General features: G+C 37.4%; 1 protein-coding gene across 1 annotated transcript in view; it reads right to left on the reverse strand.

Annotated features, from left to right (window-relative positions):
* LOC127863381 (uncharacterized) overlaps positions 1-23002 on the reverse strand; it is a 57609-nt gene that overhangs the window by 23692 nt on the left and 10915 nt on the right. Inside the window, exons 9-30 of the mRNA XM_052402892.1 lie at positions 22706-22875; positions 22256-22361; positions 21682-21880; positions 20886-21057; positions 20428-20554; positions 19652-19787; positions 19274-19444; positions 18514-18612; positions 15508-15596; positions 14157-14292; positions 13687-13855; positions 13170-13288; positions 11275-11436; positions 10644-10747; positions 9803-9914; positions 8916-9176; positions 8003-8145; positions 7353-7584; positions 6640-6801; positions 6351-6514; positions 5950-6087; positions 1397-1596 (exon numbers count right to left, since the gene is read on the reverse strand). Coding sequence (XP_052258852.1) covers positions 1397-1596; positions 5950-6087; positions 6351-6514; positions 6640-6801; positions 7353-7584; positions 8003-8145; positions 8916-9176; positions 9803-9914; positions 10644-10747; positions 11275-11436; positions 13170-13288; positions 13687-13855; positions 14157-14292; positions 15508-15596; positions 18514-18612; positions 19274-19444; positions 19652-19787; positions 20428-20554; positions 20886-21057; positions 21682-21880; positions 22256-22361; positions 22706-22875 — 3371 coding nt within the window. The remainder of the gene's footprint in view (positions 1-1396; positions 1597-5949; positions 6088-6350; positions 6515-6639; positions 6802-7352; positions 7585-8002; positions 8146-8915; positions 9177-9802; positions 9915-10643; positions 10748-11274; positions 11437-13169; positions 13289-13686; positions 13856-14156; positions 14293-15507; positions 15597-18513; positions 18613-19273; positions 19445-19651; positions 19788-20427; positions 20555-20885; positions 21058-21681; positions 21881-22255; positions 22362-22705; positions 22876-23002) is intronic.

Raw genomic sequence — 23002 nt, forward strand, 5'->3', positions numbered from 1 at the left:
AGAAACATAATATTACATGACGACAAAATAATTACATGACAAAACAGAACTTAAACGAATTATGTACATAGCCACAACACACTTTGAACCTGTTTAACAGACTAAACAGTCAGTCTTTTAAAGTTGCCACGTTTAAAAGTCACTTGGATCGGCGACTTCTTATCGGATGATGTCGTGAAATACTTCCAAGCAGCGGAAGGCGTAGGTGGAATTTTGCTTGGACAGAGATTTACTTTATGCGTGCAGCAATTATAATACTTTCAATTAAATGAGGGCGAACTACCAAAACATTTCTTTTAAGTATAATACCTGATTGAATATTGAGTAATTAATTAAAGTTTGGACCATACGATACGCAAATACTCATTAGAGGTTGAGTAAATTATTTTCTAAAAGCTTTTTTGATTGGACAACGTGATTATAACCATACGATCTTTTTTGTTTTTCACACAAAGCCGGCTCTTCTTTAACTCATTTAATCTTTGATCATTTTAAATGTAATTTGAGTTATTAGATCGAGACGGGTCGGTGGTTTATATGCCATACGGTCTTATTTGTTTTTTACACCAAGTTGGTTTTTCCTTTACTCATTTTATCTTTGCTAATTTTAAATGTAATTCGAGTCATTGGATCAAGTGCAGGTCGGTGTTTTGAATTGCCGACGCGATTTGCACCTATCATAATTTTGACACAAAGTGTCTATCTTTGTTAGGCAATTAGCGGGATTTATGACCGGTATACTGCCATCACCATAGCGACGCATTATCGCGCGTAGCAGGAATAAACATTATGACACGAGGAACAACTTTTTTTACAAAGTTTGAAGCAAATTTCACGGATACAAAGTCTTTGAAATTACTCGATTTTTGTATTTTTTCTTCCGAATATTCGATTCGGAAAACTGTATCCGAATATTCGGTCCGGGACCGAATATTCGGATATTCGTTGACATCCCAATAATATATACAAAATAATTGTTACACATAGGTGTTCAACCTCCGCGCAGAGATTTGACAGGAACCAGCATAGCATGATCAAGCCCCTTCATAACCAACCACATGATGATAGCCTAGCCACGTGGTACAATAAATTTACCGTTGCCATTTTTACTTTTTTAACATTAGGTTTTTTTTAATTATGAACCTTAACTTGTTCCCTATTTCCAAATTTAAGAGAAAATGATAATACTTAATTTAAATTTTATAATATAATGCTTAAACAAAAACAATCCTACCAAATCTGGTAGGATTTTCTTGTGATGGAAGAGATTGTACGTGAGAACAAGGAACGACAACTCTGCGTGGAGATTAGTTTACAAAGTGTTAAAATAAGTTAAACATCTATGTTTTCAATAAACGTGTGTTTAAACCAAACCATTAACCGTTACTTCGCTTACGTCATAGTTCCCTTCTCGTCACAATGACAGGTGCGTCCAGGCGGGCACGTGTGTGTCGCCACACATGCGCAGCCCTGTAAATCCGGATGCCCGGCTACGCCCCAGCTGGAAGATGCAGCCCCGCCATGGGTCATATAGTAGCTTTTGGCGGGCGTGTTACCGTCTATGAGAGGGGACTCGTAACAGATGTATTGGACTCTCTACAAAAAAATCAGTGTTGTGGATATTTGTTATGTTTATAATATAGCCTCCTCCGGAAAAAAATCAAAGTACTGACAGTAATAGTTTGACGATACTTTTGAAGAGGATGGATATAAAAGCATCAATTTAAGTTTATCTACATCACCACAATTGTGTATGTGGGTACGACAATTTTGGGTACGAAAAAATGGGTACGAAAATTTTGGGTACAACATTTATGCAAAAAAAATGGGAACGAAAAAAAAATGGTAACGAAAAAAAATTGGGAACGAAAAAAAATTGGGTACGAAAAAAAATTGGTTACGAAAAAATCATTGGGTACGAAAAAAAATGGGTACGAAAACAAAATTGGGGGGTACGGGGAAGTAGTACCCGTGGGGAACTTGACCCATTCAGCGAAACTGGGAGGCGGGTTACAAATATAACAAGAAATTGCTTTAAAAAGATATTCGACGTGTATTTTCTGTACCACTTATCTTAAAAAAAGTTATGTTACAGTAAAACGTTTGTGGGTTCAGTAAAACGTTTGTGAGTCATAACATTTCATTACGTAGCAGATATATTCAAAACTTGACAAGCGCTTTAATTACACCATGCTCTTTAATTTCACGTGTATATCATACCAAACTTTATATTTCGTTGTTTCCTTTCCTAAGTTACGATGTTATGTGTACGGACGTGATTTCACATGACCATGTGCAGGAACATATAATTTTTCTCTTTTGATTATTGTTTTTTCTCTAATTCAATAAGCTTAGGCATGTGAGTTCGTTAAGTACGGCAATAATTTCATGATGATTCCCGAAAGTAGGTATGAGCACATAGTCGAATACGACTTGAATACGTGAGTTCGCTCATGAACACATGGAAAGGTTAACTAAATCTCAGCGATATGACTTAATATGTGTTTAAAACAGAAAACAATATCCAACAAACGAATGAATTATCAAACATAGGGTGTGCACTGATGTGGCTCTGTAATTTCTGTTTGAAAAGTTTATTAAATGCAAAATGAGAGAGCACGCAGAAGAGCGAGCTTCATAGATATCGCAGGGCTATTATGCTGTTTATGTACCATACTCGCCTTAACGTTTACAAATGGCAGGTTCGAAATAATTCGTTTTCTTTACACTCCTGATCGCGTTTAACGTTAATTATACACGTTTTCATTCGCAATTTATTTACAGAATCTCGACAAATGTCAAATACGATACAGAAAATGCATAGTTGTTTCATTGATCTATGAAAATATAATTGATTGAATATAATTGATTTAAAATTAACGTTTTCAAACTATTATTAAATATTTTCCCAGAATATGCTGTCCTATTTATAGCTGAGCATCCTTTACCTTTATCAGTGATAATCAGCGACGTATGCCGATTAGAATTAATCAAACTTCTCTTTAAAAAAACTGCATCAACATGCTTTTTGAGTATGTGTTCCGATAACATAGAGGCCATTTTACAGAAAATTGACATAAATGTTAATATACAATTAATAAAAAAAATTAGCCGACAACAACTGATTTAGCGTTAAATTTTCCGGGTACGGTAGAAAAATCGAGCTATCTCAATCGGACTGGCTCGGTCTTTTACATAGATCGCCATTGTGAATAATTTGTTCATGGTATGATAACTTAGACGAGCTGCTGAAGCAGCATCGTCAAACACGTGGTTTTATGCATGTGCGCAAAGCGTCGTCGTGCACTCGCCTGTACAGTCCACACATTATAATCAAGGACGGCACATTCCGCTTGTATTGTTTTTTTTCGTAGGAAGTTTATTTGAAGCGAAAATCCAGTTGAGGCGTAAAGTGTCGTGCCTGATTAGCATTTGTTGACTGCACGGGCTAATCAAGGGCAATATTTTACGCGCATGCATTCAAATCCGTTTTCCCAGAGCGAGACAGTGTATCAGCCATGTCACGGCGGTCAATTAACCTACTTACCGGTAAACTTTTCCTAGATAAGCTGGTTAACCTGAACTAGTTCACATTGTGAAAATATTTATTGTTGTGTTTTATTGTAATATAATCATAACCAAAGTATGTTTAAATGTCTCTCTGATTTCGGAATCCTTTCAACCGTTTTGCAAGCGTTTATATCGAGGGTATTATTGCTCATTCATGATCTATGTTGATGTATATGTGTACAGTTTATAATTCTTCCTTTTGTTATTTTTGTTTGGCAGAATAATAATTAAATTTGGTATTCAATCAATCTTCTTAAAGATATGAAGTGATTCAGAGAAAAATTCTTATCGAATCACTGCCTCATGACAAACCATGTGTTTAATTATAATCGATTATAAGACACAAGGCAGTTATTTATTCAGACTTGCACAGTGTACATCGTCTTAACACTAGATATTTCACATACAATTATGTCACAGAAATAAACATAGTAATAATATAAAAACTACGTAAAGTACGTATCATATATGGAGGATAACTGTTTGAAGTTAAGAAACCACATTAGAAATATTATTTCTTCAAATCAGAGCTTCTTTTACAAATTTGGCTTATTTAATAAGTTCATATTTATTTGTTGTATTCAGCAATTGGTGGAATTTATAAACAGAAGGCCTAATATAATAACATTTCTTTAGATAATTTCTTCTCATACCAATGTATAAAGGACATATTTACAAACAAAATGAAACTCATATTCGAAACTTGATTTTCGGTAAGGAGGGACTTCCTTGAAACTAAAAATACCATTAAAGCGGAAAGTTTCTTCCCTGATTAGCCTGTGCGAACTGCACAGGCTAATCTGGGACGAAAGTTTACGCACATGCATTTAGCTCAGTTTTCTCAGAACAAGGCTAATTAGAAACCCAATTAGAACGGCCGTTTTGGCAATCATTCAATCCTTGTATGTAAATTGATTTTAAAATCATGTTGTCAGTTTGAATAAGTTTAAACCAGTATTTAACCATCTTAGCATATCTTTGAATAAATAGTTGGTATCTTCCTTACTCGCCGTACACTACAGCATTACATACATTTTGCTTAAGATTAAACAATTGTTTACAGAACTTTAAGAATACCATTTTCAATTCAATTGACTTTGTTTTACCCCATATCTCACATGCGTAATTCAGTATAGATCCAACAAAAACATCGAATAGCTGAAATTGTGTTTTGGTTTCAAGTCAAACTCTTTACATTTGTTAAATAATATATTCATAGCTTTAAGAGCTTTTCCACACAAATATTCTTGATTTAACAGAAAATTTCCAGTTTAATTAAAAACGGTTCCAAAATAATTAAATTATATACGACTTATATTTTCTGTCCTTCAAATGCCCATGTTTCAGATGGAAATAATCTAAACCGTTTGCGAAAAACCATTATTTTAGTTTTAGCAGTATTAACCGGGAGGCGGAAATCGACAACGGGCGAGGCATGGTATGGTATTGCGCAAGGGGGGGGGGGGGGTTAGAGGGTTAGGGTTAGTGTTAGGGGTCGGGTTAGGGTTTGGGTTAGCCTAAACCCAACCCTAACCCTAACCCGACCCCTAACCCTTACCCTAACCCTTTTTTTGGGGTTATCACCCCTGACCATGCCTCGCCCGTTGTAGTTTTCCGCCTCCCGTATTAACCTTTAATCCCCAGAATTTACAGTAATTTGATAAAAGATCTAAGTCTTTCTGCAATTTCCCGGGCGATTTACCGATTATGGCCATATCATCTGCGAAAAGCAACAATATCAATACAATGTCATCAATACTTAGACCGGAAGAGGGGTCATTCTGTAAAAACAGTTCTAAGTACTCTACAAATAGGGAAAACAACAATTGTTGAGCGCCCTTTTCTGAATCCGAATTGGGCGTCCGAAATTATATTAAAGTTACTACAAAAAATTTAGGTTTCCAAAAATGCTAATAACTTCTATGTCGCTTCAGATGTAACATTCATATTTGGTATGCATGTGTATATGGACAAGGCCTTTCCATACGCACACAAATTTTGACCCTTTTAACCTTGACCTTGAACTACGGGTCCGTTCTAGGTTTCGAAAAATGCGTTAAGGTTTCGAAAAATGCGCATAACTTCTATCAAAGCGTTTATCGGGGGCAAATGTAATCCTATAGAGACATCTCTTGTACTCTTTTGATTGATAATTTGTTTGATTTTATCTTTTTATTATTAAATTAAAAACGCTATCAGTTTTAATCATAATTAACGCTATAAAATATTAAGAACATATTTCAAAAGCGTTATCCTTTAATTTCTCAATTGATTGTATTTAGTGCGGATGTGAACCTTATTAAATTATATATTAAGTCAGCTGTGTTTTGAGTGTGGAGTCCTCCAAATAAGTAGAAGGATATGTCAATGGCGCGTTACCTGAAAGCAGTAACCGGATATGACGGATAGCGCATGCACTTGGTCGTACGTCGCCCCATTGTACACCAAGGGTATGACGTAACCTCCGGGCACCACCCTGCCGCTAACGGAAGTGTTTTTAGGGCTCACAATTTGCACCTATGGTAGAAAACATGCGAATACACTACATGTAGAAATCAAAGGAAATAATGGAAGCTGTATTTTATTCCAGACATAAAAACGTATAACTTGTTAACATCGCAAATATATTATGACATAAAGAACTTATCTTCTAAAAAAAATTATCTCAAACTCACTCACTCTCGTGATTAAACAGTGTGAGCTGCTATTATGTATCCGATGGTCATTAACATTTCAAAATATGAACTTCTATAATAGTTTTATCCGAAAGGTATACACACCGTCGTGATGCCGATGCTTGTGTCTGTGATGAAGTCGCAGAGGACAGCGAATGGTTCGTTCCGCCCCATCTGATCAGGGTCGATAGCGTAAGTGTTGTTCTTCATGGGATTCGGGATGGGCTTTGGACTGTTCCGTTTGATCTCGTCGCAATCCCGGTACAGATCTACAGCCAATATTGTAAAAAAGAAAAATTCTGTAGAATAACCCAATGGGATTAAGACCGAAAACGTTTGATATTGTATAATAACACGTACAATTAGAAATTTGCATACGCTACTTCTGACATACCGTAGCACTTTACAGGACCGATTCGCAGCGTCCTTGACCCCGTGGAAGGTCCTAGAACTACCCTAGAGACCGGAAGTAGGGAGTCGTCCGTGATCACGCCACCGTCGGTTCGCAGACCTTCGAAGTTGCACTGACAGACGCCACCCGCACATCCGGGCGTTCCTGAAAATCAAAATTTTAATGATGTTATACTTAACATAGAAACGACAAATCTAAGTTGTAAATGAACTCGGATGGATCGGACGAGAAAGACGATAATTTCCATATAACCGATAATTACTCGAGTTAATGTTCCATAATTTATCTAGTATTTTACATTTTTGTGGAAAAGTTCAAAGTTGTTTTATTCATCTTAAAAGTAGTAGCCAACGTTATCGTATTATCATTCTTTCCGATCGTTTCCGCTTCCCACCAGTGAACATGTGAACATTCACTTTCCAACATGGACTTTGCCGTTGCTGTTTTTTTAATACATTTGAGTTCAATATGGAAAACGAATATATATACACTATGCAAAATTACACTACATGTATATTGTAATGCAAACAGAGATGACACAAAAACATTTGTAAAACAAGAAAAAATATCTATATAAAAGAAGTCAATGACAAACAAGCATAAAGGTTAGTACAGTAGTACATGTATTATGTAATATATTTATGAGTTACAAGCAAAGGTATATATTTGTTAGAAATTACATAACACAACAGTACCGTTGTTGTTTCCGGCCCAGCTGGCCTGTACCCGACCGCCCCAGGAGTACCAGCCGAACGCTCCCGCGAGAGTGAGGCCGGCGTCCCGGCACTCAAGGTACACTTCTTGTGTGCAGTAGCGCGACTCCTCGATGAGATTCCGGACCATTTCCACCTCGTACACGTAATATTCAATCTTTACATCTGTGCCGTTCTGCGGAACTGGGATCACAGGGGTTTTGGGTACAATTTCCTTAAAATAGAATGCCTACCGTGTAAACGGGTGTATTTAACTTTTTTTTATTGTCTTTCTCTATACAATAAAACGGATCATCACATGCGTTTCTGTTTTTGAAAACCGTCAGAAGATACTGAATTTTAAAATAATAGGTAAAGTCCCGGGCTTTTCCTGTTATTTCATCAGCTATTCTTCTTTTCCTTAAACTATACATATTTTAACATGCTTATTGTGTTAAAAACTTAAAATACCCAACGTTCATTAAAATAACCAATAACGCGGCTTAGTCCTTTAACGGGGCGACACAGGTTCACGTTGCTGCAGTATTCCAACTCCTAACTATATACATAACCCTCCAGTTGTGCTGTGTACATTTATGTACGAAAATTCTTAGAATTCACCAAGAACTATAAACCGGTTCACCGTTACGTACCATCCAGCCAAAGGGTGGATAATCCTGCAGGATGCACCTGACCGGAACCGGGGGCAAGTTATTGTTGCCATCAATATCGATTATTGGGGTAATCGTGCCGGTTTCCCCTCCATTACGCCACCCCTGACAAGTCTTCCCGACTCCTTGGGTAAAGTATTGGTAAACGTAAAAGCAAGAAACATGGTTATTCAATGCAACTAGATTTTTACGGTTTTACCTTTAATATATTTCCTGCAATATAAATAAATATAAGTTGCATGTAAATTATAAATACATACATAATTTGAGCGCAATTTATCCATTTTATCTGAAGTTATTGGGCGGAAACCTATTTTAATTTTGGTTAATAGGACTTTTGCCATGACTCAACTTGTTCCAAATACAACCTCAAGCTAAATAAGCATACAAGCTACCTAAAAACACAATTTAAAAGCAATATACTACCATTCTTACGCGAGCGGATTGCGGTTTTCGTTTTAAATAAGGAATGAACTAGCCCCAAATGCAATCCCAATGTAGGACTACATGCCCACATCATTTGTGCACAACACCTACATGGTATCAGTGACCCTTGATCCGACTCGCCGGAATGTTTAAATGCAAGCTTGCTTTTTGACAAGTTTCATTAAGATCAATGCACACTTAAGTGATTGATATGAGACCTCTTATTTGATAAAGCCGACAGCTCGCCCGAACGCCCACATGCATACCCTCCAATACTAATAGTCCCGCCGAAATCTAGCCTTTATTAAATGTTACTTTAAATAAGCCGCAACTTAAAATCGCCAAATACAGGGCAAAAGTGAGAAATCAATATGAGTCAAATAGACAGATCGTAGATTTGATTACTTACTTCATATATGCATCCCACTGGCTGTCAATTATATGAAAACATAATTATATAAAATGGTACCCTTTTGAGTAATTCCGCAATTCAGATCGGACACCACAGGCCTTACTCTCCGGATCTGGGGTGTTATACTGAGGCTACTCATGGGGTCCAGAGACACGCACACCTCGCAGACGGCGAGTCGGTCTGACGTCACAATCCAGCCGCCATCTTGCCTAGTCTTGCCATCCTCCAGGTCACAGTTGCAGCTTGCATTCGGGCCGCCAGCGCATGACCCAGTGACCCCGCACGCGCACGTGTCTTTACCGGCACTTCCTGCCCATCCTTTTAAGACATAATGAAGTCTAACAAAGTTCATTATTTTTAGTACATATCAGAGGTTTAAAGGGACCTATTTACGTTCTGGTTAATTGACAAAATTGAAAAAAAATGTTTCAGCTTTGAAATGTATCGTTGTAGTTATGTTATTTGCGAGGAAACAGTACTATTGAAAGATGTACCATGCCCTTAAATATCTATGAAACGCATCGTATGAAGATTTCAAAACCTGAAAATTATAACGTTTACAGACGCGAAACGATTGAATAATTTGAAGAGTTGTGTTGTGATCTTTTTTTTCAATACATAGATTGGTTATATAAAGTATAAAATACATTGAAAACTATAGCAGCACGGATTGCCGAGTGGTTTGAGCACCAGACTTTTACGTAGTGGTTCGAGTCAAGATTTTGATAACTTTTTTCTTTCTTTAACTTCATTCTTTTTTTACATTGGAGCTCTTAAGTTCCGATGTTTACATATATCAATTTAAAGCATTACTGACAAACTTCAAAACATGTCAAAAATCGGTGAACCTTTTAATGGGGATATATAAGGGTTTGTTTTTTATTTTAAATTCAGAACTCATTGCAAACAAGGAACGTGTTGTATAACTATATTCAAATTCTTGCCTGGCTGCTTTTTCCCATCGCACGTGGAGAAGTTAGCGTGACCGGAAATAGGCGCATTTGTGCACTCCTGGTACAGTTTCTGGGCACAAAACTGGCTATGGGCAACCAGCGCCTGAGGGTAAAATTCTACTAAGTCACAGTGCTGTTCTTTTTTTTTGGAAAACAATATTATGTTGAAATAATCTGTTTAATACTTTTAATAAACATCCCGCATTCTGCTGTGACATTATACATATGCGTCTTGCACACTATATATTAAGGAAAGTATTATTCAACAATAACAACAAGCACTAAATGCATATAATGCTCTCATGTCACATCTTCAGTTTATGCGTTTTGAACAAAACATCAAAATTGTGCATCACCCACGCATGAAAAGACGCGCGAACAAACAAAAACACATCACAAGGACAAAAAATTAAGTTTGTTTCTATTTAATTAATGCACATCACTTGCTTTATATTTTGAAATAGCCTTGTTACAATGGGGGAAAGGGTGTCGTTAGACCTCTAGAGTTAAATAGGTAACTATCGAGTATCATATTGAGCCTTGTCCTGGAAAAATTGGACCAATTGCATTGCGTTAAGTGTCTTCCATTATTATCCCGTGAAGTCCGCACATGCTAATCAGAGAAACACTTTCTGCCTTAACTTGATTTTCTTTGAGACGGACTTCCGTTAATTCCTAAAAATTCCATATATTCGGTAAGAGTTATCACTAATAAGCCTATGCAGATTGCATATGCTAATCTGGGACGACACTTAACGCACATGCATTTAGCCAGTTTTCCAAGAAGGAGGATCATATTGAGCTTATTAACCAAGAACGTTCCGGTACTTACCTGCACCTGCTGTGGACTCACTGGTACGCCATTAGACATGTACTTGACCTGATAACATCTTGACACGGGAGAGTCCTTGTCGCCGTAAATAGGGGTGCTTGGATCTGAAAGAACCGGAAGTTCCCACGGTGCGGTATACAATAGGACAATCAGCAGGGAAGAGCATGTATGAATAAAAAAACAAGAGATTTCAAGAAATCATTCAAACACGGGTTGCATGCTTACTAAATAAAGTTTTTAATTGCCTGGCTAAGTGTCCGAGCAGAGAAACTTGAGTGTTGCGTAAAACTATAGTCGTATACGGTGTATGTGGCTGCGTTTTGTACGTCATTCATACGTGAACGTTTAACTTAGATAAATGCAATCAATATCAATTATAATCACAAATATACATTGAACTATTAAGAAAGATATGTTACAAGTAGAATTCGAATATTTCTGTCATTTGACGTTCTTATCAATGACGGAAATTACTTCACTATATTAAAAAAAGTTAACGGAAGACAAATTGCTGACATTGATATCTGTTTTAGAAATAAACAACCTCTTTAGCGTTGCCTAAAAAGTTTCTATTTAATCACGTTTTTTATTGAAGCTGAGAAGAAAAATTTATATAAATGCAGGCACCTACCGGTTATGACGTTGATAGTGGTATCCGTGCCGGTACATTGGACGACAAAGGGCTCCACGCCCTGTTCACCGTCCGGATCGATGGTATAAAACCCGTCCTTTTGCGGGAACTCGTGGGCAAGACTCGGCTTTAGTTTTAAGTCATTGCAGTTCGGGAACAGTTCTGAAACAAATATATGATCATCGGTACTACTTTTTTAACAATTTAGGATACAAAAACAGGTAAACTTTATTTTCGTTGGGGCTGTGAACAAGAAGTTGAGCGAGCGTTTTCAATCTGAATGCAGCGTTTACATGATATCAACGTTTATGCAAGAAAATATAGGAGTACCGTTACGAAGAATAAATAAGTTTTCGTTCTTGTAGCGATTTGCGCTATTGAATCGTAATCATATAGGTTGGGCTTCCATTACGCATGCAACACGTGCTCGAACAAAACCCACAAATCGTTAAACAATCCATGCGTAAACTGCATGAAATTCACAATTGCCAGATCAATGGTGTCGAGCAATACACAACGTAACTTAGTATAAATATGCACTGTGCTTTACTATTAAAATGCATTTGTGTTCATTTAACCCATATATACTAGTTGCCTGTCTATGTATTTATTGCATTATTATTGATATTGGATATTTGCGTGTAGATCGATCCTAGATATTTGCTTGAACATTGATCCTAGATATGTGCGTGTGGATCCATCTTAGAAATGCGCATGTGGATCGATCCTAGATATTTGCGTGTACATTGATCCTAGATATTTGCGTGTAAACCGATCCTAGATATTTGCGTGTGGATCGATCATAGATATGTGCGTTTGGATTGATCCTAGATATTTCCGTGTGGATTAATCATAGATATTTGCTTGTGGATTGGTAATTGACATTAGTGTGATGATTGATAAAAGATATTTGCGTGTGGATTGATCCTAGATATAAACGTGTGGATGATCATATATATTTGCTTGTGCATTGATCCTAGATATTTGCGTGTCGATTGATCATTTATATTTGCGTGTGGATTGATCCTATATATTTGCGTGTAAACTGATCCTAGATATTTCGTGTAAATTGGTGCTATATATTTGCGTGCACGTTGATCCTAGATATTTGCGCGTACATCAATCCTTGATATTTGCGTGTTCATTGATCCTTTATATTTGCGTGCACATTGATTCTTAAATTGCACATTGAGCATATATATTTGCGTGTAGATTGATCCAATATATTTTCCTGCACATTGATCCTAGATATTTGCGTGCACATTGATCCTAGATATTTGCGTGCACATTTATACTAGATATTTGCGTGTACATTGATCCTAGATATTTGCGTGCACATTGAAACTAGATATGTGCGTGCACATCGATCCTAGATATTTGCGTGCTAGTTGATCCTAGATACTTGCGTGTGGATTGATGCTAGATATTTGCGTGTACATTGATCCTAGATATTTGCGTGCACATTGATCCTAGATACTAACGTGTACATTGATCCTTGATATTTGCGTGTGCATTGATCCTAGATATTTGCGTGTTCATTTATCCTAGATATTTGAATGCAAATTGATCCTAGATATTTGCGTGTACATTGATCCTAGATATTTGAATGCACATTGATCCTACTAGATATTTTCGTGCACATTGATCCTCGATATTTGCATGTGCATTGATACTAGATATTTGCGTGTACAATGATCCTAGATATTTGTGTGCACATTGATCTTAGATATTTGCGTGCACATTGATCCTTGATATTTGCGTGCATATTGATCCTTGATATTTGCGTGTACAATGATCCTAGATATTTGCGTGTACATTTATCATAGATTTTTGCGTGTACATTGATCCTAGATTTTTGCCAATGCGCACGTTAGGTTACGCCGCCCGAAACATACCTCTGCATTTCAGCGGCCCAAGTGTGAGCCCCGCTTGACTGGAGATGCCCCCGATGCCTGTGAAATTCATTGTTATCACTGGCAGGTCGATCTTGTTGAACAATAACCCTTCGTCTAACCTGTAATACAAGCATGCGCTAACTTGGTACATTATTTCATGGGAGATATACCAACGCACTCACAAAGATGTAAATACATGTAGTAGTAGTATATTTTATTAACATAGTAATAATTCGCCAGTTGATAACAACTATGTTGTTGTACCAAAAATGGAAATAATAGATCCCACAGTTTTACGTTCATGCATTTTTTTTCAAAGTATACACAACGAAACACAAAGTGGTATGTTTTTGTACGGTTATTATCAAAGAAGAGGTCTTAAAATCTAAACGAAATCGTGAAATGAAGTTAGTTCCAGTGACGCACGTGTTAACCAAACCATAAGAGATTAAAATCAATTTTTAAAGAAAGTTCGTGAAATATTTTTTAAAAACAAAGCATTTCAAGAAGACGATACCTAGAGACGGCGTCTGCCACGTCACATTCGCATAAGCCACTTCCGGTGCAAGTGCTCGGGTTGGTCAGGCTACAGGTGCATGCGGACGCCTTGCTTCCGTTTCCAGCGAAATACTCACGTCGTAGCCCGGCTAGAGTTGTCCAAGTCACGAGTGACTTGCCGTTCGATGCTAAAATAACAATTGTTTGTATATATTTTAAGGTCTTTCCCTTCGAGGTATTCGTTAAGATAAGAAGTAAGTATTGTAGATGTAATCTTAGCTGCTCACTATAACATTAAATATGCATATGCATGTATGTAAACATTTCTTTGATTCATACTTTAGTATAAGAGAAATTCCTCTGGAAAAGTTCATTTACGAACTAGTTAATTGAAACTGAAAAACAAGAACATTCAATACTATGAGGTACACACTATACATATGTAATTACATGTCGTATCAATTTTCAGATATATCCTTTTTACCGTACCGTGGATAGGCGCGTTAGTACACGTGTACCGCACGGTCTGCGAGCACGACACCGACCTCTTCACTAAGGCGGCCATCTGCTCCCGTGTCACTTTACGGTACAGGAAGGCGAGCCCCGTAGCGGAGGTGATACTCACCTGCAAAACACATATAATATTGCTTATAATTAGGACACGTCATTTTATTCGGGTATACTTAAATCAAAGTTGTCACCAAATAAAAATAGTTTTCTACGAATAAATGTCCGAGGAAGCAATAATGTATGATTCATTCTCCGGGTTGTCAATATAATGTATGAACCAATGTCCGAGCTTTCCATCAAAGGTAGGAACACGCGCACAGGCTGTCAAAATAATGCAGGAACCATTGTTCAGGTTTTCGAAATAACGTTTGAATAATTGTCGTATTTAGCATAGGACCATTGACCTTAGAATCAATGTCCATGATTCGGATAGTACGGCAACTGGGACTTAATCCGATTAAATAGCATGTTGTTATTTGTTAATGATTGTTATAATGCGATGAGGAAGATGATGTAGATTTTCGGATCACTTATTAAAGTTATTTCTTAATTATGAGCTACTAGGATATGACACTTAGTTCTTAATTGATGCGCCGTCCGCATTGTTCATCTATAACCGAAATCTACTTGATACATAATGCTTGGTTACATTTCGTATAATTACTTCCTCTGTGTAGCGGCGGATGTCTCACTTAATGCGACCGTGGTCTGTTTTGTCACAGTATCTGTGAACATACTGCCCACCGATCAAGGTGGATAAACATAATGTACTTAAATTTCCCAAGGAGTTGTTTGCAATTTTAATGGTTTCATCTTTTACATGTAAATGCCAAACTTGTAAGATAATAAAGTGTATTGTTAAACGGTTGCGGCGTATCTCTTTGAATAAATAATATATACGTATACAGCATAATTTCATCTGTTTTATACTGGGGTTATCTAAGAGAATACTTACCTTTGTTTTATGTTGGCATTTATTGAAAGAAAGCCTACCGGTACCATTGTTTTATATTGGTGTTATCTTATAGAAAACTAACATCTGTTTAATAGTGGTGTTATCTAACAGAATAGTCATCTCTGATTTAGATGAAAATGTGTGTGTGTGTGTGTGTGTGTGTGTGTGCGTGCGTGCGTGCGTGCGTGCGTGTGTGTGTGTGTGTGTGTGCGTGCGTGCGTGCGTGTGTGTGCGTGCGTGCGTGCGTGCGTGGGTGCGTGCGTGCGTGTGTGTGTGTGTGTGTGTGTGTGTGTGTGTGTGTGTGTGCGCGCGCGTGTGTGTGTGTGTGTGTGTGTGTGTGTGTATATCAGAGTTAATATCTAATAGAATACTAACCTCTGTTTTATATTGGTGATACAGCACCGTAACAGCATAAGCCGGCGTCCCAATAAACTCGCAGAATACCGGAAAATGCGGTAAGTTTCCTAAAGAAGGTAGACAAATCGCTCAGACGGACAGGTTATACAGAGAGATACAGACAGCGTTCCAATTAAGTTCAAGTATCAAAATACTTTTTTTTAAATTTGCATCCAAAAAACGCATGCAAATGCAATATAATCCAGTTTTCATCGTATCAAAGAATAATGTACTCGCAAATCTTAGCAATATTGCAATTCTTAAAAGGTTCTAACGGTCATGTGAATAATATTTTATACGCATGAAGCAGTTATCAAAAGAATTGGAAGTTTTTCAAAATTGTTTCGATGTTATTGACCCAATAAATGTTTATATGGTAAAACAATTTAATTGTTGTCTTGTTGATCGAAAGCCCACACAATTCGCAGATTATGAGAGTCCCTCCCAATGTTCATCACTCCTAATTAGCCTCCATAACACACAGCTGTTCTTGAAACACGAGCCTATATTGGACTCTAATCAAGTTCTCTGGTATTAAACAATATGCGAGAGGAGTTTTCATCAAAGGCTATAAAACAACTCATTGTCATGTATCGATACATTAAGCAAATAACAATTAGCGGTTATACCATATGGCATTACGTTATTTAAAACCGGGACGTTATCAGAACCATTATAAACATTTGATATTGGTCGTACTTTTCAGAACGAACCACAATTGCGATGCACCAAATTATCAATAATAATGGTTTCGGTCCCTATTATTTAAAGTGTTTATAATAACTAGCATATTTAATCAAAGCATTTTTGAAAACCTTCAAGTGGCCTTTTCACAGATTTTGGCATATTTTGTAGTTTGTCATTAAATGCTTTATATTGATAAAAGCATTAAGATATATTGATCTTAAAAGCTCCAGTAAAAAATCAAAAATAAAATTAAAAATGAAAAAAAAGTAGCCGGTACCAGCGCTCGAACCAGTGACCCCCGGAGTCCTGGAGTTAGTCTGAAGTAAAACTGCATAAGCCCTCTTGGCTATTCCGCCGGATATACACAGTGTAGGTATTTTATACCTTATATAAGCAATCTTCGTAGTTTCGTAAATTTAAACGACAACAACAGAACTCTCCAAATTATTCAATCGTTTCGCGTTGCAACGCTTTATTATTTTTAGGTTTTCAAATCGTCAAAAGATACATATAATGGCTATATTGGACTATGGTAAATGTTCAGTAATACTGTTTCCTCACAAATATCATAGCTAAAACGAAAATATGCGAATCTGAGACATTTTTTTTCAAATTTGTCAATTTACCAAACCGTGAAAAGATCCCTTTAACAAACAGGCGCTTTGAACTGGATTTTTTTCGGATTCATCAAGCAGAACATAAATGGGCCTTCACACCGTATAATATTTTTGCTACAGCGCTTTCAATCCGCTCTTAAATTTGTCAGAGCACCGCATGATCGCTGCGCAATATGTATAAACACTATCAAATTGATATTATATGGCTCTCTCACTGCGTCCTTATTGCGCACTTACGGCGCACACGCAGCGCACATCACAGCGTTCCTACATCGTTCATAGCGTTCTCACGACACACAAGAATTTGCTGAGGCGCAAATACGGTGCGCTCACGGCGATTTTGACGTTACTGAGATGTTGTTGAAACCGCATATACAAATTACCAACACTATGACCTCGACATTTGCTAAATTTCTTTTGACATGCCAACATCATGACAGAGGCTAACAAAGAACGGCAAGGCACGTGGTTCTCCACCAGCGGTATCTTTAAAATGCCTACCACCGTTGGGACTAGCCTTATCACAAGTTATAAGTCTGAGCCGCGGCCTGATTCGAACAAGTCACATACTTCTTAGGCTCATAACCGTAATGCACGGAATCAAACGAAGCCAAAGACTCGACTGATATAAGTATGGCTTAAGAAGAACGAGCTGCTATACAGAAAGAATCTTAAATCGTTCGCACAGCCCCCTCATATCGCGATCACGTTGAATTCATGTCGATCTAGAAGAACCAACATAATTGCTAACGGGTTCTCCCAGCGCCTTCTCCATTGCGCCGTGCAAGCGCCGATCCGCGGCGATGTCTCTCGACATGCCCAAAATAATCGCCACGACATGGCGTTTTAGTCGATGACACGGTGCCATCAGAGCGTTGTTACGACTTTGCTGGCGACTGCACAGCAAGCAACTCGGCGTTCTGCATATACTTGTGACACCATGGGAGCGCCACGTGAATGCCGTCCGCTGTGACGGGCGTTTAACATTCGTATTAGAATAAATCAAATTTGCTGCTTCGTCGCATTATTCTCTATACTCCAAGGATACACTCACAAATATGTAATATCCATGGACATAAATATGTATAATCCACAGATGAACTCATAAATATGAGTTAAAAGGGCCTTCTTACAGATTTTGACATGTATTGATGTTTGTCATAAATTGCTTTATATTGATAAATGTAAAAATAGGATCTAAAAGCTCCAGTAAAAAATAAAGAATAAAATTAAAGAAAGAAAAAAGTAACCCTCAACATGGATCGAACCACTGACCGCTGGAGTAAAAGTTTATCGTTTAAGACCACTCGGTCATTCGTACTCATAAAATGAGCTATGAATTTTATACTTTATATAAGCAATCCTCGTGCTATCACAGATTATAACGACAACAACAGAACATTCCAAATTATCCACTCGTTTTGCGTTGCAACGCTTTATAATTTTCAGGTTTTTAAATCACCAAAAGATGCATAGAATGGATATTTTTAGCATGGTTAATATTCAGTATTTCCTCACGAATATCATAACTAAAGTGACAATTTCCGAATCTGAAACTTTTTTTAAATTTTGTCAATTTACCAAAACGTGAAAAGGCCCCTTAAAATTGACGGAAATTAACATATCTACAGCAGTCCATCTTAAGTGTATATGCATGTACAAACTAAAGTCAGAAAGTTACCCAAAGTATTCGGGTTGGCGGGCCCATCCGGGTCTACCAGAAAGGTGTGGCTGTCCTGGTATCCAGCTTTCAAATAGTCCTGACACGTGGCTTGGATCCCTGAAAGTATGCGATAGCAGTTAATGCATTTGCGTAAGGTGTCGTCCCTGATAAGCTGTGACGATACTTTACGCACATGCATTAAGTCCAGTTTACTTTAAGTTACATAAAAGGTTTGCATGAACGTTATTTCAGTGATTTGTATTTAAAGTATGCAACTGTATTATTATGTTTTTCAATCATATGTTTTATTTCAGTTGAATAAATTAGTATATATGTGGTGCTTTGCTGCATCTACATGTTAAGCCAGTAAGTGCAACAGGATGTAGTAATGATGGTTCTTGATTTTTAGCAAATATATCAACACAGATCTCATCGCCCGTATGTTTGTCGAGAGATGAACACGTCTGATCCACCCCATCCCTGATAATCAAATTTTTAATGAGGCTCGTTATGGGAAAACTGGGCTTAATGCATGTGCGTAGAATGCAAACCCAGATTAGCATGTGCAGTGCGCACAGCTATTCAGGGACGGCACTCGACTTGATTTTTGTGTAGAAGAGAGTGCCTCTAAACTAAAAAATTCCATAATATTGGAAAGTATCGTCACTGATTAACCTGTGCTGTGTGCATAGGCTAATCTGAGACGACACTTAACGCACATGCATTAAGCCCAGTTTTCGCAGAACGTGGCTCTACTGGACACTTAGAGGTATCTTACCAAATTCCTTGTGTGCGCACATAACGGGTCCGACGGAGTATTTTCCGATGCTGGTCCCGCCTATGTCCAGAAAGGTCACTGACCCGATAGGAAGATCAGACTTGTTGATGACCTTGCCGAAGTCCTTCCGGGTCACACCATCCATTACGTCACAATTACAGCCATAGTTGTCTGTGGTGAAAGATTACGCATGTGAACGACGTTTGAATCATCCGCTATTAAAATTTTTCAAGAATTTACACGTTCATATCTGCCGTATGATAGCAGACACAGATTTTAATTTCATGGTTTAAAAAAACAAAAAAATATGCAATATTTTTATCATGAAATGAATTATTTGTTAATAAAAAATATTTTATATTATTCTATCTTATATACCGGATTGACAAGTTCCAGTAATTGCGCATGCGCATTTATTGGTTTCCCCAAGTCCTCCCGGCCAATAGTTCTTCTGGTTTCCCGCAACATCAGAGAACCAACCTCGTTTGTTGCCGTTGTTGAGTAACCGCGAATTCTTGAAATAATTATCAATGACTAGTAGGTAACGAGAGTTGTGTATCGTGCTATTTCTTAAAATTTGATCCAGCATTTGTAAAAATATTACAAGATATGTACATTTCCAGAAAGGAAATTCATTTCCGCGCTGAATAAGACCGAGTTCGTTTATGGAAATAGCTGCACAATTGATGAAGTAATTGCTGTTCAAAGCGATGCACCCTGTTTTCAGGTGATTTTGAGTTGAATACCTTGTTATTTGTGAAAAAAAAAATGTTCAGAGAAGTTGATTTTTCGTTATAATTTGATTATTTTTTATTGAAAATGATATTATCACTAACTAATATTATAGCCACACGCTTAGCATCTATGTTCGCAAACCTAATCAAAATTTCTCAACAGGTGTTTTTTTTATAAAAAAATGTGACCTAATTTATTGGTAAAATAATTTGTATGAAACGAATAAAACAAACTGATTATGTATACATAAGTGGTTAATGTACAGGTAAAGAAATAGGAAATTTAAAATTATAGGGTGTCGGCTCCATTGAAGCACGTGTTTTCTTAACTCTTATTTTCACAAACATTGCAAAACTCTAACACAAAAGTCCTAAAAGCCATTAACCGAATGAATCTGACACATCAGTCACGTAACAAACCGTGCATTCATACGCTGCCTCCTGGCTGCAGAAAAAGGAAGTGTTCACCAGGAACTTCAGCGCATCGACCCCTATGACGTAATCTAGCAATACAGACGTGTTTGTCGTGGGTGATTGGGGAAAAGGTCTACAACGCAAGACAAAGTCCATTAAATGTTTATTCACATAAATTTACTATTTCAACAATATTGGACAGTATCAGTATATATTGCATTTGTTTAGCATTTATTCGATATAAGAATGAATTAAAGTGGGAACCCGGATAAAATCTTTATTTGCCTTATTACAAGTGATAATATCGTTTGTCTTCATTGAGAGAAATAATTCGTATTCTTTTTTACGGATCAACATTCATGTATTTTGTTTAACTCCACATCGCATAAAATAATATATTGGGTTATTTGTAATTCATATAAACGCGTCCCTATGCCATTAAAAACGAGCACCAAGCTGCCAACCTGTTATGCGGTACAACAGTGACACCCACGTGCTTGTATGACGTCATGTCGCAGTGCGCGAGAACCGGATGTAGTGCGCCGTCGGGGCCGTCGAAGTCCAGTACCAGTGGCCCGTCCTTGTTCACCTTGTTCTGGATGTTGAATTTGGCGTCATGGCAGTTGCGAGGGATGTCTTTAAAGGATTTGCATCGTTATGCGTTTTGGTGTATGTTTCTACCTGTTCGACTGAGCAATTTGTGTGATACTAGTATGCTTAATATGCAAAACACTTATCAGACATTTTAGCATATCAAGTGGATTGAAAAAAAAAAGATCATTCCTGACGTATCATATGGATATTTGTTTTGTAAACTGTAAGCATTATGTTGTTTTCTTGTTATTGTCAACGCATCAATTGGAACGCGTATTTGCAACGCATCAAATGGAAATTATTTTTTACGCATCAACTGAATTGTATTTATTACGCATCAATTAAATAGCAACGTTCTAATGCATTAAATGGAAATTTGACTCAAATTGACCTCATTTGTGTAGGTATTTTTTACCCTTGAAATCCAAATTCATACAATGTTTACTTACAATAATGCCACCCGCTATTCTAGCTATGATGATTGGGGAAATATCTTTGAATATAAGATGCTCTTAATCCCATTAGTCGTATTAAGTTTTCTCAGGTGCGTTGTAGTCGACTCAACATGAAATTCATTGAGGCGTTTACAAATGTTTACATTACATTATTAAAGAAGAAAATCGGTTTAAAATATATGTATGCTTAAACAGCAAAAAGTATACTAGCCGAAAGGTTTGGGTGCACACATGACCGAGCCCATGGTCACCCGTCCGATTCCCATCGTCCCTGGGTTGGCGCGGACTCCGAGGATGGGCAGCTTGCTCTTGTCTATGACCTTGCCCTCATCCAGCCCGGTCGTCTGCCTTCCGTCACAGTTACAGTTCATGGTCTTGTTGACGCAGAACCCGAGCTGCCCGCAAGCGCACTGGTGATTAAAAGTGTATGCTTTTTGTGTGAACGAGTATATATGGTGCACTAGATACACGCCCAGCTAACACCGAACTCTACCCTGAAATCTTTGGAATTGAACAGTAAATGAGCAATCCGTCTTCCGAAAAGGAGCTCAGATCAATTGATTATAACAAAGTGTGACAAACTGGCGAGAAGGATGCTTTCTAAGCTATATACTGTGATATGTTGAGCAAACTTGGAAACCAGACAGAAAAATCCATTGGCCATTGCAGTTTTAGTATACAACAGTGCATACATGTTAAAAGTATAGATTTTGGCCAAGAAATGTATCGAAACATTGAAAATAATCAATACATAAATCTGTGAAATACTAGTATGTTCGCTGTACCATTCCAGTGGTGGTTGCGCCTCCCCAGTTGTATTCACGTTCGTGGTTCCCATTAACCCAGTAATCATCGCCGTCTAAGAGCCGGGCATTGTACCGGCACGTGTACCTTAGAAAGTATACTTCTGAATAACCTGATATAATTTAATCAAAGCCAATCCTCGACGAAGGTGACATAGTGTAAGGTATAAAGCCAAAGCAAATTTATTTACTTAAAGTATTCGATGTCTTGCCCATGAGGGTAACACAACTATATTATACAGGTTAAATTAACAAAAAGAAGAAAATAATATGTCGAGTATTAAATGAACTTAAGCTCTTTACAGTTACCACTAACAAGTGACACATTTAAGGGATTGTTCGATTTTGTGACGTATTAATCTAGTTTCCATCTCATAGAAAACTTGTATAAGTGAGCCAATATAGATACAAAAAGGAATTTTCAATACATACGTCATCTCCTGATAGCAGTAACCGGAAGTTCCTATAAGGGCTTTGATGAATACCACCGGATGTGTGTACTTGATGGTAGTCTCCTGTGTGTTTACGGGCATGTATTGAACAGCCGTAGTCACTGGTTCGATAACTGTGATGCCGAAATCCGGTCGCATTTTGCACGTGACCTTGATAATATACGGATAGATGATCAGTGTGAAAATAGTATATTTTAAGCTGATATAATGCAAATATAAAAAAGAGAAACATGTTAAATGAGTCATCAATCCAACATAATATGAATGCACATCACGT

The sequence above is a fragment of the Dreissena polymorpha genome, unplaced genomic scaffold (genome assembly GCF_020536995.1).
Source record: "Dreissena polymorpha isolate Duluth1 unplaced genomic scaffold, UMN_Dpol_1.0 chrUn006, whole genome shotgun sequence".
Classification (NCBI taxonomy): Eukaryota; Metazoa; Mollusca; class Bivalvia; order Myida; family Dreissenidae; genus Dreissena; species Dreissena polymorpha.